Source organism: Strigops habroptila, chromosome 2, assembly GCF_004027225.2.
Source record: "Strigops habroptila isolate Jane chromosome 2, bStrHab1.2.pri, whole genome shotgun sequence".
NCBI classification, from domain to species: domain Eukaryota; kingdom Metazoa; phylum Chordata; class Aves; order Psittaciformes; family Psittacidae; genus Strigops; species Strigops habroptila.
Genome location: NC_044278.2, coordinates 100,787,942 through 100,804,430, shown reverse-complemented (window position 1 = coordinate 100,804,430; position 16,489 = coordinate 100,787,942). Strand labels below are relative to the sequence as shown.

Sequence of the window (16,489 nt, the reverse complement as noted above, 5' to 3'; positions counted from 1 at the left end):
TTACATGATTTGGATGTGTCTCTGATTTGTAAGCTTTGATGCTACATTGAGCAACAGAGTCTCAAGGACGTAGGAGTCAATTGATAGACAAAAGATTAACTGGACAACATATTGTAACAGACATTGTGCTGTCTGTCCAAGTGTAACAGTCTCAGATGAGAACAGCTATCAGTACACTCTTCAATCTTCCTAAAAAAGGCTTTTTTGAATCTAGTCAAAGACTGGTTTTATTTGGGTTTTTTTTTTTTCCTCTGGAAAAGAGACACATAGAAGGTCCTTTTATTCTTGTCAATTAGCACTGCTAATTCAAATAAGTATTTATCTCCCAATGAGACATTCAGTTTACTCTGTAAGTCCAAAGTCAGTATACACCTTCCTTAAACCTTGCTCATCCCAAAGCCCACCACAAGCTAATGGATGTGGGCTTTGCAAACTCAGATTGTTGGTGGATATTTAAAACATGCTGCACACCATAAAAATTTGCCCCCAAAAATCAGAAGGTAGCTGTTGCTATGATTTTCCCTGTGGCTAAAGATTCAATTACTCTAGGCTGCCAATAAGACCAGAGGTGTGCTTATTGGGACCATAGTCATCTGAAGTTCAGTCGAGTTACAGTAAAGCTCGAGATACAGTGAGTCTCATTGTTAAGTTAGACATTCTTAATAACCAATTATCTGACTGCTGTTTGACAGATCCATGGATTGACAATGAGGTAAAATTGGCTCAGGTAGGCAGCTTTCCTGAATGAGGAATACAGCTGTGTGATAGGTTTCCCCAAACAGAATAGTTTTTACTATCCTTCAAGTCCAGTGGATATTTAAGAATACACAGCATATGCTAAATCTCTCTTTTTTTCTCTGATATATATAAACATTTTTATAAATACCCACTTTCCTAGACTGTGGGAAAAGCTTTTGTCTGCTGGCATGTCAAACCAAATAGAATGCCTTAATAAGATGCACTTTAAATTAATAACCCCTTGAACGCAGCAGTTACTTTGTTACGGTGGGACTCTGCCGTGCCAATAAATGACTGAAGACTGTGTAGCCATCAAACTGTTGATGTCTTAAGAAATGATTATGTAACTCTCATCTCTTTTTCTGTATGTAAAAATTATTTCTTGAAAAAAAGCAAGAAGGCCAATGATCTAAAGATTAGTGCTTTGCTGTCTTCCTTGTCTGCTAGTAGTACAGAACAGTAATTCTCTGTCTCAAAAAAAACCTAAATCAGAGTGTTGCTGCATCCTCCTTAGGTGCAGCATTTACTAGCTGCATAAAGGACCATCCAGGTGATCTGCTCTAAACATTTGGTATTTTCAGCTGCCAAAACCACTAATTGTGTAGTGTCTATCAGCTAATCTAAACCAGTACTTCCCTTACTATAGGAATTAAACTAGAAATTGAGAACAAGAGTGAAGGCTAGGGTAATTCTACCGGAGCCCTTGCTGCTTGGGACTAAAAGAATTGTCACTTAGTCCAATAATTAGTGTCTTTTCAACATCCAAGGAATATTTAATTTTATGCTGAAAGAGAGAGGAAGATAAGTTAAAATCATGAAATTGTAGAGCAATATGGAGTTGAGCATCAGTATAGTTTAGGGAGATTTTGTATCCAGTACATTTTCTTTCTGTGAAGAAGAGTTTTTCATGTAATGTGAAACCCCTTCCCCACCCCTTTTTTTGGCTTGCCACGGTTTTGGAAGCAGTACAGAGAAGACAGTGTTTTCTGGGAAAAAAAGACCATGGAATTCACTTATTTGCTGCTTCTCCCCTCCCTTCCCCCTCCAGCCTCCCATGCCTTCTTTAACGTAAATTCCATGGCAAATTAGAAATTATATGTGGATTGAAATCTTTTTGAAAGTCCAAATGAAACTTGGTGGCATGCTAAACTTCAGAAGAGCTGAAGACAAACAAGATTTGGAAAACACAAGCCAGCACACCTGTGAATTTATTAGAGCACAGTGATCTGTCTGCTCTTGTCCTCTTATCTTGAATTTAGCTTTACAAAGCTTAATTTATGTGAATTGCATGGAAGCCAAGACAGAAAGGGGCTTTTTCAAGAGTACTAAATAGAAGAATAAAACTATTCAAGCAATGTAAAAGGCATGAAATTAAACATCACAAGAGCTTCAAGCTTAGTTTGTCATGGTTTTACAGAAGAGTAAGGCAGGATTTGGGACAATACTTTACATACATTTTTTAATAGTAAGGCCCATGGAAAGAAACCAGACTGAAATACTTTGTCAGGCTATACAAAGTCAGCATTATATCACATTTCTGTGTTTGTTGCCTTTGTACTGATGGTAAGATAAATAATTTTAAGAAGAATTCCAAATGTTTTGTAACATTATGTGCATATGCACTGACATCAGGTTGTAACTGGGCTGATGTCACCGTGTTTGTTAGTTACAGCATTTACTGAGTGGGATAAATCAGAACTAATAAATCTGAAGATCTGAGGATATTTAGACTGGAATTTACCATTAGAATGAAAGCTTGATTTTATTAAGAATGCTGTGCATGTTGTATGTGATATTTCCAACCAGTTACCAGGTTGAGGCAAGCATTGCTAATACTGCTGACAAGTTATGCTATTAAAGACGGGCTGTGCTTCCTATTGCATGCATTTCACTGACACTATACTTTCTTTCCTTTCCTTTTCTCCTGTGCCATGCTTGCTGTGTAGCAAATGGAATCTCTTGCAGTAAGTTGAAGTTCTTTCATATTCTTTGTCCATCTGTAGATGGACTAATACACCCCAGTTTTACTGTTTTACTTCTAAGCATGTTTTCCTTTTTCATTATAATTTTCCTGTAGAATATGTGGTTCTACATGCAGTGACTACAATAATTTACTAATGTGTGTTTCGTGAAATCTAAAAAAACTCTGCCAAAATTCTGACACCTTCATATGTTTTAAGTGGTCATTTACATAATTTTTTTTAAAATCGAGCATTTGAATGCATATCATATGCTGAAGTGGAAGATAACTTTTTTTATTATTTTAAAATTCATAATTTTCAATTTGGCCTAATGAAAATCTACAATTTAAAGTTGACAGTTACAGTTTAAATTGGTTTTGTTTGTATGTTGATGAATATTTTCACTAGTATTGGTTTCTAATACTTACTCAGGAAGAACAAAGATGGAGTTGCTCGATATAAAAACTAAATACTGAGTCAAACTTGAGTCTTTGATTTGACCTTAGTTTGTTTTCATTCAGGTTAGCAACCAGAAGGGTGAAACAATTATTATTCTGTAAGGACTGAAAAAAAATCATGAGTTACATGCCAAGCTATCATAAGATTTTTATTTTTTTATGTTGTGCCATGTCCTGGTTTTCAATTAATTTTTAACTCCCTGACAGCTTCAAGTACATGTGTATGTAACTGCGAAGTAGTGTTGCTGGTCCTCCAAAATTCGAATAGAGTGAATTGGATCCGTGTTGGAGAACCTGAGGCTGTGTCCCAGCTAAAAAAGGACCAGGGAGCAAGTGTGTGTCCCTGGGCTGGTATTAGGGGTGAACAATTAGCACCTTCTCTGCCTGGGGTGCCAGCCAGCCCCTGACATGCAGAGCATGGTTGGAGGAAGTCAGAAGCCAGAACCATTTCCAGGAGGTTGTATCTAAACAGTCACTCTTTATTTTGAGAGGAGAACGATCAGCCACATAAATGGGAGCATGGCAGTGCTCCATGGCCTCAGTTACAGAGAATGGCCACTGGGCAGGTTTATTTAACAGGCAGCATTCTCTCAGCCACCAATAGGTTTTGTTCCTGCCCATGAGTCAGTTCTGTCCCAGCAGGTTGTACAGCCATTCCCTCCCTTTTTTCCCCACCATGGATCTTCTGGGCCTTCCTTCACTTCATGTGGGTCTTTGCTGTCATATCAAGTGTGATGGGATGTCATCTGGGACTGGAACACTCCAACCCTGACCACCAATAGCAAACATAAAACATACCAACTCAGAAACCAGAAACAGTTTATCACTACAGCACAGAACGCAGACCAGGCAAATTTGCAGTGCTGAGCTATGCTGCTGTGGCAGAACAAGGCTGAGGTGCGAGCAGCCCTGTCTGCCAGGCCTTCAGCAGGACAAACCCTGCCAGATTGACACCCCATGGCTTGGCACTCTCCCCTTGCTCCCACTCTCCTCTATAAATCTCCTTCAGAAGGAGACTACCTCTGCTTGATTTTGGCAGTGCCCTTGGATGACTGTTCATAGATGGGTGATTGGTGTCCACTCCTCCCTGACAAACAAAGCTGAAATTTGCCAAAAAACATCTCCTTGACCTCAGCCGCTCAGCCTTGTCTGGCTGGTACAGAAATTTTGGAACTGGAAATGCATAAGGATACAGTTCTAATTTTGGCTTATTAATAAAAACCCTGGCACTTAAATATTGAACCATATGTAAAGAAGCACTTCATTCAAATTAACATTTATAATGTTTTTAAAGTACTTTCAAAGTATTTGTGCTTGCATTTGCAGAGACCCCAGTTCAGCAAGTAGCTGAAGTACGTGCTGGTAGCTAAGCATGTATGAAGTGCTTTAAGGAAGCAAAGACATTAATTGCTGCTGCTTTTTTTCTGTCGTGTTTGGCATGCAATTGTGCTTGCAGAAGTTTCACTTCTTCTGTAATTTGCCAAAGATCAAATATGCCTCCCTTCCCCATCATGATCCAGCTGTGGAACTACCAGATTCCCCCTCCTGACAGGCACACGGATACCAGGGTCATAAACATCTTAACTTGACAGACATGCCCACCACATGTTACTTCAATGTGTCCAACACCTTTTGTGTGGCACTGTGCATTTCACTGGAAGAAACAAGTTAATATTCATAGAACAGTATCTACTTAATCTGGGAGAATACATTGTAGAAGCCAGAGGTCCTCTTACACATTAAACTCCATCCATTAGTTGTACGGTTTCTTTAAGATGGTGGAAAATCCGTGAACTGACGTTTAAGTTGCAGAGCTGGCACTTCCTACTTACCACTCCTGGCTGGCTTCATTGCCTCTCTCCCTCTTCCCTTAGAGAAAGCAGGCAGGAGCTCTGACCCTCTTAGACAACTACTTCATTGCTTCTCTCTTGGATTTCCATCCTCTCAGAAATGGTCATTGGCCATTTGTGAAGTTTTAAAGAGTTTTGTGTTTCATGCAGCAAAGTAATTTCCCCCATATTCTGCCTCTGCTTTCCAGCTGCAGATCGGAGACAGTGAAGCTAACCTATATGAACTGCTTTGAGATTGATGCTGACGTGTGCTACATGAGAGCTAGCCATCATAATTTTGATTTTCAATGTCATATATGACTTAACTGCAGAAGAATGTTTTCTGAAACAGTATGTGATCATACTCCAGTAAAATAACGTTTTCTGAGAACTGAACTATCTCTATGTGTTTTATTAGTTATTGAAAATTAGTATAACTTGCTGATCTTTATAATTATTTCTTCTACAAATCTTTCCTTAGCAATTGGAACTGTGTCAGAGATTATATAAACTGCACTTCCAGCTGCTGTTGCTTTTTCAGTCCTACTGTAAACTTATCGGACAAGTGCATGAAGTCAGTTCCATGCCAGAGGTACGTAACAAACTAAAAAGTCTTACAGTGAAAATACCACTTTACTTTCATGTTCTTATTTTTCTTTCTATGGACTTACACCAAAGATTACACTATTTCACCCTGAATTTAAGTTTGCAGACAAAACCCTTCAATACATCAGCATCTGCATTAAAATATAGTCATGAGGCTGTATTTTTTGTAATTGTACTTTCAGAGACTGTGTTCTTTTATACATTCAGTCTTCAAAAGTCATTTTGGTCAGTGGTAACAAACTAGTATGGTACATGAAATCTTAATTTCACTCACACTTTACATGCAGTGAGGACTTACTTATACTATGTGAACATCTTCACTGGTTTATTTTTATTTTAAATGAGGCCTTAATTTTTAGAGAAAATGAACCTTCTTTACACATATAGAAAATATCCTTTTCCTAGGTCATGACTGATTTTCTCTGAACTTTGTGGGGACACTTAGACTAGGAGCATTTGTTAGCATGGAAATAACAAAATAATTGGGTAAATTAATCTTAATCTGGATGCAAAATTAAGGTTTTTGCTGGAATAATGTGTTGTAATTTCCAGCCATATAAACCGTCTCTATTGCATGTGCATTATACTAGAAACATCAGCAGCAGTTTTTGACAAACAGCTATTAAATGGTTTTGCATCCTTTCAAACCTGAGCAAACAAAGGTGTGTAGTGTAGAACTACTTTCTATTTTGACTGCAAGCATACTGCCTGTTCTTATTCTCTAGATAAATACATCGAAATCATTTTAATGTTTCCATTACACATGGAATATTAAATCTATTTAAAAAATATAACTAAATACCTTAATGTCATCTTTATAATGCTGTGATTTTTACAGCTTTCCTCTTTACATATTTTTGACACAGCACACTATCGCTTTTGACCCAAATAGCTGTTTGTTTTTAGATAAATCTATGTATCTTTCTTTAAAATAAACACTTGACAAGAACCATACTGTTAGTCAAGTTTATTTTCAGCAATTGCATAAAATATGTAATACTTTGAAATATATTTGAGGTGATTAAGTTGAATGAGCATCATCTAAGGAAAGATTTAACTTGCCATTCCATATGTATGTTTCTCCTGGTAAAGTGTATATATTTTAAACTATTGAGAAGAAGTTATTGTACTTTGCTTGTAGCTGAAAACAAATTTGAAGCTATAAATGTATTTTATGACAGATTCAAGTAGCTTAGAGAGTCTCTCTAAATGGAAATGGTTTGTTTTATCAGATATGCTGTAGCATTACAAAGAGTTCAAATATTTATTGTATCTTAAGGCACTGTTCTGAAGGCTGGCTCATTGTGACTGTGCTGTTCACTTTTAAGAGAAGACAGGACAGGAGGCATCTTAAAGTAGTCTTACATTTTAGAAATATTTTGTGTTCCTTATAAGAGAATTGATTTCAGTAACTGTATTTCACAGTTATGATTTTTATAAATAATGCAGCCTGTGAAACTGCAGAACAATAATATGAGGAATAGCTGTTTTACCAGGAAATTCACATATTTTGCTGGAGCCATAAGCTGTTGCTGAAAGAAAGTTCTATCTTAGTTCATGTGACAGTGGTTATTTTTAGCATGTATGAGCATGAAAACTTTATAAATTAACTGTTAACTTACTTATGAGTCTTGTGCCATGTGAACTTTTAAGTCTGATAGAGGGTTATACAATTCCTGTCCATCTGTTAATCATGTCAGATGCTGCATGTATTTTGTAAATAAATAACAACATCATTGCTAGAAGTCTGTTTTCTTAAACTATGGTACGAAAAAAAGTAGCTGGGGTGAAAAATAAAAGATTGTTTAGATGTACTCTTGCATTTTAGCAAGCCAAAAAAACAGCACAGGGTTAAAGGAAGCACAAAGCTTAAAAATCTGTAGTTCACATCTTCCCTATATTGTACAGAGCTCAGAGGTCAAGAAATGCCCTTGTGTTAAAACAGGATCTTTTCCATAATGTGTACATCCAATGTAGTAGTAAGAATAAGCTTGAAATATCTACTCCCTTTGGTGCCTGAGGAGAATGAAAATACCCATCTCTCATCTTTCTCCTTGGAACAGCTGTTAAATATGTCAAGAGAACTGAGTGAGTTGAAGAAAAACCTTAAGGATGCTACTGCTGCAATTGCAGCTGAGCCTCTGACAATGGAATCTGAGCCCACATTCAATTCTACAGAAGCAGCTATTCAATCCATGCTGGAGTGCTTGAAAAACAATGAACTTGTTAAAGCCGTCCGACAAATAAGAGAATGCAGGCAAGTTTTACTACATGGCTCATATTAGGCTTTCATGTTATTAGAAAAGTATCCATTTATTAGCTTCCTAACTTTATACTAAATGTAATGTGCTGAGTCAGCATAATTAATTGAATACGTTTCAACAAGGTACATGGGGGCATTGACATTACTAACTTTTGCAGTGGTGTGCCACAAGTAACGGTATCAAATCAGTAATACAAACATGTATGCTTGCAACAATTAAGATATTTAATTACACTGAGTAGATCAAAAGTACTTCTGTGAGGCTTTTAAGAATCTTTTTACAGACCTAATTCCTTACAGGTGAATGTCATTGGCATCAGCTAACATCCAGCCAGTTCCACTTACTTGAATGAGTTTTCTTAAGCTTTCTGGGTTTTAGATAATAGGAATTGCGCTTTTATGTGATTTCAGTGCTTGATAACAGACTGAGTAACAAATGAGTAGCATAAACCAGTAAGTTGCTTTTGGCTTATAAGCATGTGAGTCAGTTCTCCTTTTAGAGATCTCTATCACCTGGTTTCCATCTGTGCTGTGCTAATAAACCCATAATGATACACACATTCTCTTCCTGTTCGATTGCAGGATTTTGTGGCCCAATGATATCTTTGGAAGTAGCTCTGACGATGAAGTCCAGACACTGCTGAACATTTACTTCAGACACCAAACCTTGGGTCAGACGGGCACCTATGCACTGGTGGGCTCCAACCAGAGCCTGACAGAAATCTGTACCAAATTAATGGAACTGAATATAGAGATCCGCGACATGATCCGCAGAGCTCAGAGTTACCGGGTCATCAATACTTTTCTCCCAGACTCCAGCATTTCTGGCACAAGTCTCTGACAGGACTCTTGTGTCCTCTTTCAAGCTGGGAGTGCTGCCCTGTTGGAGTGAGGTGGCTCAATGTCTTCTCAGCCTTACAAAGGTTTGGTCAAACTGTACTCACTCTTGTTACATTTAGGATTTCTTCTAAAAAGACATGGGCTGAACTTCAAATGTGTAGCAATACTGTAAGGACAAAGGTAGCATAGAGCATCTGGAACAACATCCTTTGTTCTGTGTTGCACAAAAATCAGTTAGCATTTCACTGAGCAACTGCAACTCACTACTGAAGAAGTGACTTCCATTGCATACCAAAGCCTACTACACTGAACAATACTTCCTTTATAGCAAATTAATTTTAGGTTGGCAAAAGTGCAATGTTTCCTTCACTAAATAATATTTTTTTGTTTTAAAAAAAAAAATGTACATTTTTTTCCTTTTTTCTCTTATTTGGTTGAGTGAAAGATGGGCAGAATGAAGCTGGCCACAGAATCTTACAAACTTGTTGGTCAAAAGCTGAGAGCCTGTGTATATGAAACAAATTGTAAATGGACTACAGTTTAATGTACACTGTAATTTGAATATGATTACTGTATCTTAAAACAACAAGCTGCTATGAAGTACATTTCCTAATGTTACTAGGCTACTGTCTCTGAAGGTACTAGATCATATTGCAGAGGTCTGTTCTTAGGCCCCCCCGAGCAACATGAATGGTCTTGATAGATTTTCTTTTTTTGTTGTTTTTTTTAAAGGACCTTGGCTGCTTTTTACTAGAGGGTTGCTTTTATGAATATATTTATACTATTAAAGGATGGTTGATCTAATTTAACTTGCCATTTTGTAGGAGAAAGTCCCATCACAGAGTCAAATCTTTTGAACTGTTATGCATGCATATTTTTATTTAACATAAATTTTTGAGTATAGAAAGTAAAAATATTAACGTGAAATGCAAGTTCTCATCTTAAGTTTCTTTAAAGAGATGTCTTATTTTATTTGTAATGTATATATAAAAGTCATACCTGTATGGTTTTTTTCTTACATTTAACTGCTGTCCAGTGTTAAATGTATGCATGTAAATCTGTTGCACATCTGAGACACTTTTATTCTGACAACTATGTAACTTATTCACTCTGTAAATACACTTACCGTTTTTGTGAAGTAACTTTGGTTGATATTTGGATCAGTACATCCATTTAACTAAAATATAAAAGTCACATATAATCACAACAGAGTATGTGCTTGTTGTGAAGATTGTGTTCTTGTCTGAATCTATACTGCTGCAGATGGTATCCACGGTCAGCAGCCCCAAGACACCTTTTCCATCACTTACAGTGAAACTATTTGTTACACTGAAATATACCAGTGAGAAATGTAAGGGGTTTATTGTCAGTCTGTAGTTGCAACTCAACCAGGAAGAGGACCCTGACTAAAGCAGTTTCATAACAAAAAAAATCCAAAATAGAGGTGAAGTTTTGTTTCTGTTAAAAACATCAGTAATGCTCCTGTTCATTTTAGATTTTGGTGGGTATTTTTCTTATGCTAAAGGCAAAGGAAAAGTTGTCTAGCCTGATATATCAGCCTCAGCTCCAAGAATACAGTAAAGCCATCTCTCCCTCACCCCTTTTTCATTTTCAAAACACTTCCACCATTTTATGTGAATCTTGAAAAGTACTTGTATTGGTACAAGGGGGTGGAATCAACTTCGTTTACAGGTTTCCTGATTTTGCAGTCCACAGGGCTCTGCAGCACAGTTGTAGTTGCAGGACAAAAATAAATGCGAGGCAAATCACACAATTATTTTTCTGAGTAATATAATCTGCAATGGTTAAAGTCATCTTCAAATTCCAGTGTGTATTTCACTTTTGAAAGCTATTCAGATCTGTAACTGGGGTGGTCTGCAAAAATTTGTAGTGGTTGGTGAAAGCTGAGACCTGCTCTACCACTTTGCAAAATTCTATATATTTTACAGATCATAGTCACAGGAAAATTCAGTTGGGAAGGGACTCGAGGTCACATAGCCCAGTCTCCCCTTTGAAGCAGGGTCAACCATAAGATCAGACCAGGTTACTCAGGCCTTTATCCAGCTGGGTCTTGAAAAAGTTCAAGGATGGAGAATGCACAGCCTCCCTGGACAACCTGTTCTACTTGAGTGTTGTCATGGTGGAAAAGCTTTTCCTTTATTCAGTCTGAATCCATCTAGTTTTATCTGTGTTCTCTCAGGCAGCTACCATGAGCCACATTGGGCCTGGCTCCATCTTTCCTGAATAACCATAACCTGGCAAGCTACTGTTAGGTCCCCCTTCAGTGCTTCAGCCTGGGTATGCCCAGTTCCCTCAACATCTCCTCACAGAGCAAGTGCTCCAGCCCTGTGACCAGCTTTGGTGGTCTCCACTGGACTCCTTACAGTTGATCAACATCCATCTCATATAGAGAGCCCAAAACTGGATATAGTAATCTATCCTGATGTGGTCTAGTAAGTGCTGAGTAAAGGGTGCTGAGTAAAGGGGGACATTTGCTTCTGCTGCCCCAACTTCCTTTCATACAGCCAAGGATGTTGCTGCTGCCCTTTTCCTGCCACAGCCCACTACTGGCTCCACACCCAGCTCGCTGACAACCAAATGCCAAGGGCAATTTCCAGCAAGCTGCTCCCCTGCCAGCAGTCCCCTGCCTGTGCTACTGCAAAGGGTGCTCCCCAAGCACAGGTAGGAATTTCCTCTTGACCCTACTGAATATAACAAGGCTCTTGTTGGCCCATCCCTTCAGGCTGCTGAGACCTCTCCAAAGGGAAGTACTGCCCTCGGATGTATCAGCTGGTCCCCCCAGTTTGATGTCACCTACAAACTTTACAAGTTTGTCATGCCTCTTCCATATCACTGGTAAAGATGTGGAACAGGACAGACTACCTGCTGTACATCCCTCATTACTGTCCTGGAGGAGGAATACAATCTATTAAGCAACTTGATTCCATTTTTCCTTCACTGAGTATGTAGACCTCCAGAGGCTCCTTCCACCCTAAAGCAGTCTATGATTCCTCACAGATACAACAAAAGCTGTCATGTAGCCATCTAGCTTTCTGAGCATCATTTCCAAACTTCGGTCAGAGCAGAAATCAGTATATTCCCAACAAAGCCTCTCAAAAGCCCTAGGGCAATATGAACTGCAGTAATACCCCACTGTGCTTCTACAACACTGGGACTTTAATTAGGATTCCCCCAACCACATTTTGTCTCCATGAAAGCACATTCAGTTGCTCCCTCCAGTTACATTCAAGCCACCTATGCTGGAGGTACATCATATGACTAGAAAACTTCTGAGGAACAAAGCAGTATTGAATTGGGGGCAGCAGGACTTGTTCTACCTCTTTTAGGACACATTAAGCTAGAGAATTTGTTACACTCTATCACAGATAGCCCAGCTCAAAAAGCTCCTCCCCTCCTCACTTGGAGGATGTGTGGAACATACACCCTTCCCTTGTATGTTACAGGCATAATCTTCTGGCATATAGTTTTTGATCAAACTGATTTTTAATATACATTTGACAGAGGCAGTGGGAAGAGACACAGATTCATTTACCCCAGACATTATGCTGCAGAACATTTGCATCTTCCACATTAGTTCAGTTTGAGTGACTGAAGGAAAAAAAGTCACTGTCACAGTTTTAATCTTAGCACTTCCTAAAGGCAGACTAAAAACAAAACCTATTTTCTTTAGGAAATAAAATAGGTTCTGTTTCCTTCCAGATATACTTTCCTGTTTCATCCCAGCAAGATGAAATTAAGGGATAGCACACTTCTACTGAACTTTATTCACAGCATATATACAATTAAGTTACGTATTTTATAAATAGTACAAAAGTCTTTATCCATTATCCAATGCCAAGTCAAAAGCCTAAAGTCAAAACATTGTAAGAGGCTGACAAAGAGCAAAGCAGAACAGAAGAGGGAGGGCAGACAGATCAGACAATGTATTTGAAGCTGTAAGTGCTATCACAGGACAGCCTCTTGCCTTTGCAGCGGCCACAGAGTTCTTGGCGATGAGGTCTCCTGAGATCAATATGTCTTTTCTTCTGAGGGCAGGAACAACGCGTCTTTGAACAGGTCTTAGGAAACAAGACATTCTATTGGTAGTAGATCAAAGGTGCTCACTTCATGTTAGAGTGATATTTTGTTTTCCTTAATCAAACACATTTGGGCTGATACACTTAAAAGAGCTCGTGGTAAAAACCCTATGCAGTTAAGCTGTAAGAGCCTTCTCAGCTATAAGCACACAACCCTACCCTTCATGTAGCTAGGCATAGTATTGCATGAACTATTCATGTAAGCCATCTGCAGCAGAGGGAGTCCTACCCCCTTACACCTTTCCCAAATAACATTTCCTCGCACTTTGATGAAAGCAAGTTCTCTTCCAGAGAAAGTTAGTATCTGATTCAGCAATTGTAAACTATCAGAGTTTATGACATACTCTCAGTTTTACCAGGATACTGACATCTGCAACTCACCTGGCACTGGATTGCTTCCACACGATAGGGATTGAAGGCCTTTTGGCATTTGCGACATAGCTGCTTGAAGTACACCTGAAAAAAGCACGTCCTCGGTTACTACAGAGACTTAGTCAGGGTGTTCAATACCTAAATTTGTGCCAAAGCATCCAATTTGTCACAGATTTGGTGCCATTGTTACAAGTCTCAGGGGCAAGGAATGACTCGTTAACTACCTTGTTGCTTCCAGAAATGCACCACACGTAAGCACTCTCCCATCTGGTCTTGCATTCTTTGCAATGGAAATAGCCATACTTCTGCTCCAAAAACTGCAACGGGAAAGTTCATGAGCGGCTTCCAGCACCACAAGAACATCCAACCCAGTCCTCGTTACACCACCTCTTTTCACAGGCAGGAGGCTCCCTGCTGCAAGGAGACTGCTAGGGAGTACCAGCCCGGCCGGGAATGTGCGACCTGAGCTGGAAGCCCGGCTAGGAGCCGCTGTGCCCTTTCCTAGGGACAGGTTTCCCTCGGCCCTGCTTTGCGGCTTGCCCCCCGCCTCTTGCCCGGAGCGGGCTGCCCCAGCCCGGGCCCCGGAGCCTCGCTGCGCACCTGGAAGACAGCCCGCCGTCTGCGGAACACCGCCTCCGTGCTCGGCAGCGCGGCCTCTGCCTGCCCCTCCTGCTGCTGCCTGCTCTCATCCTCCGCCGCCTGCGCCTCGGGGGTCGTCCCAGCCGCCGCCTCCTTCTCCTGGGGTGCGGCGGCCTCCGGCAGCGTGAAGAGGCGCCGGTCCGGCACGGGCGAGTAGAGGGCAAGGCGCCCCAGGGAGCGGCGCGTCGCGGGGCTCAGCGGGCGGCCGGCGGGCAGCGTGCGCGGCCCCAGCGAGCACTGCACCGCGGCGTCGGCCCGCAGGCTCACCTGCACGCCCGCCTCCCGGGTGCTGGCTCGGCGCAGCCGCGGCGCCAGCCCCGGGCTCACCTGCGATAGCAGGGCCTGGAGCTGGGCCCGGCGGCAGCTGTCCAGGTAGTCGGAGGGCACAGGGGTGAGGGGCCCCCCGAGGAAGGGGCTGATGCCGCCGCTCTTGCCCTGCTTCCAGCTGGGCTGCTTCACCGCCGCGTCCCCGTTGCGGCTCGGAGTGAGGCTGCTCCTGAAGCTGGGGAATGTGCTGAAGGGGGGATAGACAAAGCTCTCCATGATCATAACCACAGAAAAGTCAGCTCTGGATCTCCCCATGCCCTGCCTTTTATCTTATCTGGAGAGCTGCTGCTAATTGTTGCTAATTGATGGGGAAATTGGCCCCAGCCCGGCAGAGGGCTGATGGTAAAGGGAGGGTTGCAGACTTGTCCTCACTGCTTCCTCTAGAACTGGGCGCAAATAGGAGTCGATGGGCCTCCAGGAATGCAGTGTGGAAGCCTGGGCACGCAGGCCATGATGGGACCTGTGCCACCAGATTGGATGGGATGTCCCATCATCACCTCGCCAAGGTCTCTGTGAGGCGAAGGGCTGCACAGAGCTGGCCTGCAGCTGTGCACTGCGCACACAGGCAGGCTTGTGCTGCTGATGGAGGCATCTACCTCCGATTTCAGGTGGGAAACAGCCATGGGGTTAGACACTGCAATAACAAGTCCAGGGTTGAGTAAAGTCTCGGTTGCTTACGTAGCTGTACATTCATGAAGATCTTGACAGAGCTGTAGAAGCCCTGAGACATAATCAGTGCTCAAAAAGAAGCGCATCTCTGCAAGACACTGCAAGGATGAACAGATGTAATTCAGCACAGCTGGGACAACCACAGCTGTGATGGGGAGGGGAAGCCTGCCTGCTCCCAACTCCTTCTCTTTATGGTCTTAAAAGAAGAAAAGGGGGAGGTTGGGAAACTAACAAAGCCCAGATAAACTCCAACAACTGAGCAAAGAATGCAGGCACTTAATCTGCTGCTGGCTTTTCCCATGATTTTATTCTCTGCTGATGATCATGACAGCACATATTCTCTTTTCAAAGCCCAGAGTGGCGGAGATGGACATTTAGCTGATAGGCTATAGCAGTGTTATATATCAGGCAACAGCATATAATTGAGTTCATTGGCTGTTTTTACCCAAATTTAAATCCCCTTGAGGTACACACCAAACTTCTGCATCTTCCTGCATTACCCACCAAGTGCACCCAGTCCCTGAGCAAAAGCAACCCCATAAGTGGGTTTGCTTTGCTTGAAGCAGGAATAACCCAGACTGTCTTCCCCAGCAAATTCTTTATGTGCACCACAGGAACTTTATCCCCTTCTACAGTACATAAAAGTTCTGATTGGGCTGGACCAGCCCTGTTGGCAGATCCCCTGGTGCTGACCAACCAGGTGGCTTTTGCTAAATGTGTATCCCAATGTTTGAAGGTCCCACCACCCATTGCTCTCAGTGTAGCTTTTGGCAGTAGTCCACTGTACCATTCGATTTTCCCAGAGGGTGGTACATGGTAGGGGATGCAATACACCCACTCAATGCCATGCTCTTTGGCCCAAGTGTCTATAAGGTTATTCCGGAAATGAGCCCCAATTCTATCTGGCGTGCCATGGCATCTCTGCCTTGATGGCCTGAAGTGTCAGGCCCACCGGGCTAAAAATAATTCACCCTTATGTTGCCAATCTAAGTCCATCTGAGCCACTTCAATCTTAGCAGCTTTATCCACCTGTTGGTTGTTCTGGTGTTCCTAGTGGCCCGACTCTTGAGTACATGAGCATCTACGTGGCGTACCTTCACCACCAGGTTCTGCACCCGGGCAGCGATATCTTGCTACAGTGCAGCAGCCCAGATGGGTTTACTTCTGCATTTCCAGTTGCTCTGCTTCCATTGCTGCAACCACCCCCACAGGGCATTTGCCACCATCCGTGAGTCAGTATAGAAATAAAGTATTGCCCTCTGGCCAGTTGATGACTTCTAGAATTCCTGGGCGACTGGGATTTCCTATTCGAGCTTGTTGTGTAATTAGTGCAGCCCACTTACTCCATGTAGCATCGGTTGCATGATGTGTAAAGGAGACCCTGCCTTTGAACATCCAGCCCAGCACAGGCAACCGGGGTGCCAGGAGGAGCTGTGCTTCAGTGCCAACCACTTCTGAAGCAGCCTGAACCCCTTCACAGGCTGCCAGTATCTCTTTTTCAGTGGGAGTATAGCTGGCCTCGGATCCTCTGTATCCCTGACTCCAAAAGCCGAGGGGTCGACCTCGAGCATCCCCTGGAGCTTTCCGCCAGAGGCTCCAGGTAGGACCATTCTCCCTGGCTGCGGTGTAGAGCACATTTTTTACATCTGGCCCGGTCTGGACTGGTCCAAGGGCTACTGCATGAACTGTC

The 16,489-nt window shown here is 41.8% G+C and overlaps 2 protein-coding genes across 14 annotated transcripts in view; one reads left to right on the top strand and one right to left on the bottom strand.

Annotated features, from left to right (window-relative positions):
• FRY (FRY microtubule binding protein) overlaps nucleotides 1-9,906 on the top strand; it is a 232,117-nt gene extending 222,211 nt beyond the window's left edge. For 11 of the 13 annotated variants that reach the window (XM_030475571.1, XM_030475558.1, XM_030475572.1 and 8 more), the window contains 4 exons: nucleotides 2,685-2,702; nucleotides 5,468-5,578; nucleotides 7,656-7,849; nucleotides 8,438-9,906. In XM_030475571.1, the coding sequence (XP_030331431.1) occupies nucleotides 2,685-2,702; nucleotides 5,468-5,578; nucleotides 7,656-7,849; nucleotides 8,438-8,696 (582 nt within the window). In that variant the 3' untranslated portion in view covers nucleotides 8,697-9,906. The remainder of the gene's footprint in view (nucleotides 1-2,684; nucleotides 2,703-5,467; nucleotides 5,579-7,655; nucleotides 7,850-8,437) is intronic. The other 2 variants (XM_030475550.1, XM_030475569.1) reach the window with 1 other exon arrangement.
• Nucleotides 9,907-12,457: 2,551 nt separating this feature from the next.
• ZAR1L (zygote arrest 1 like) lies at nucleotides 12,458-14,346 on the bottom strand. The gene is made up of 4 exons (XM_030475576.1): nucleotides 13,765-14,346; nucleotides 13,389-13,481; nucleotides 13,174-13,248; nucleotides 12,458-12,774 (listed from the first exon to the last, which is right to left on the bottom strand). The coding sequence occupies exons 1-4, from the start codon at nucleotides 14,344-14,346 to the stop codon at nucleotides 12,631-12,633; spliced, it is 894 nt and encodes a 297-aa protein (XP_030331436.1). The 3' UTR covers nucleotides 12,458-12,630.
• Nucleotides 14,347-16,489: the final 2,143 nt, after the last annotated feature.

Coding starts and splice junctions, on each gene's coding strand:
- ZAR1L (XM_030475576.1), bottom strand. CDS start 14,346: ATGGAGAGCTTTGTCTATCCCCCCTTCAGCACATTCCCCAGCTTCAGG. Junction 13,482..13,764: donor GACGGCGGGCTGTCTTCCAG/GTGCGCAGCGAG, acceptor TTCCCGTTGCAG/TTTTTGGAGCAGAAGTATGG. Junction 13,249..13,388: donor GCATTTCTGGAAGCAACAAG/GTAGTTAACGAG, acceptor TGCTTTTTTCAG/GTGTACTTCAAGCAGCTATG.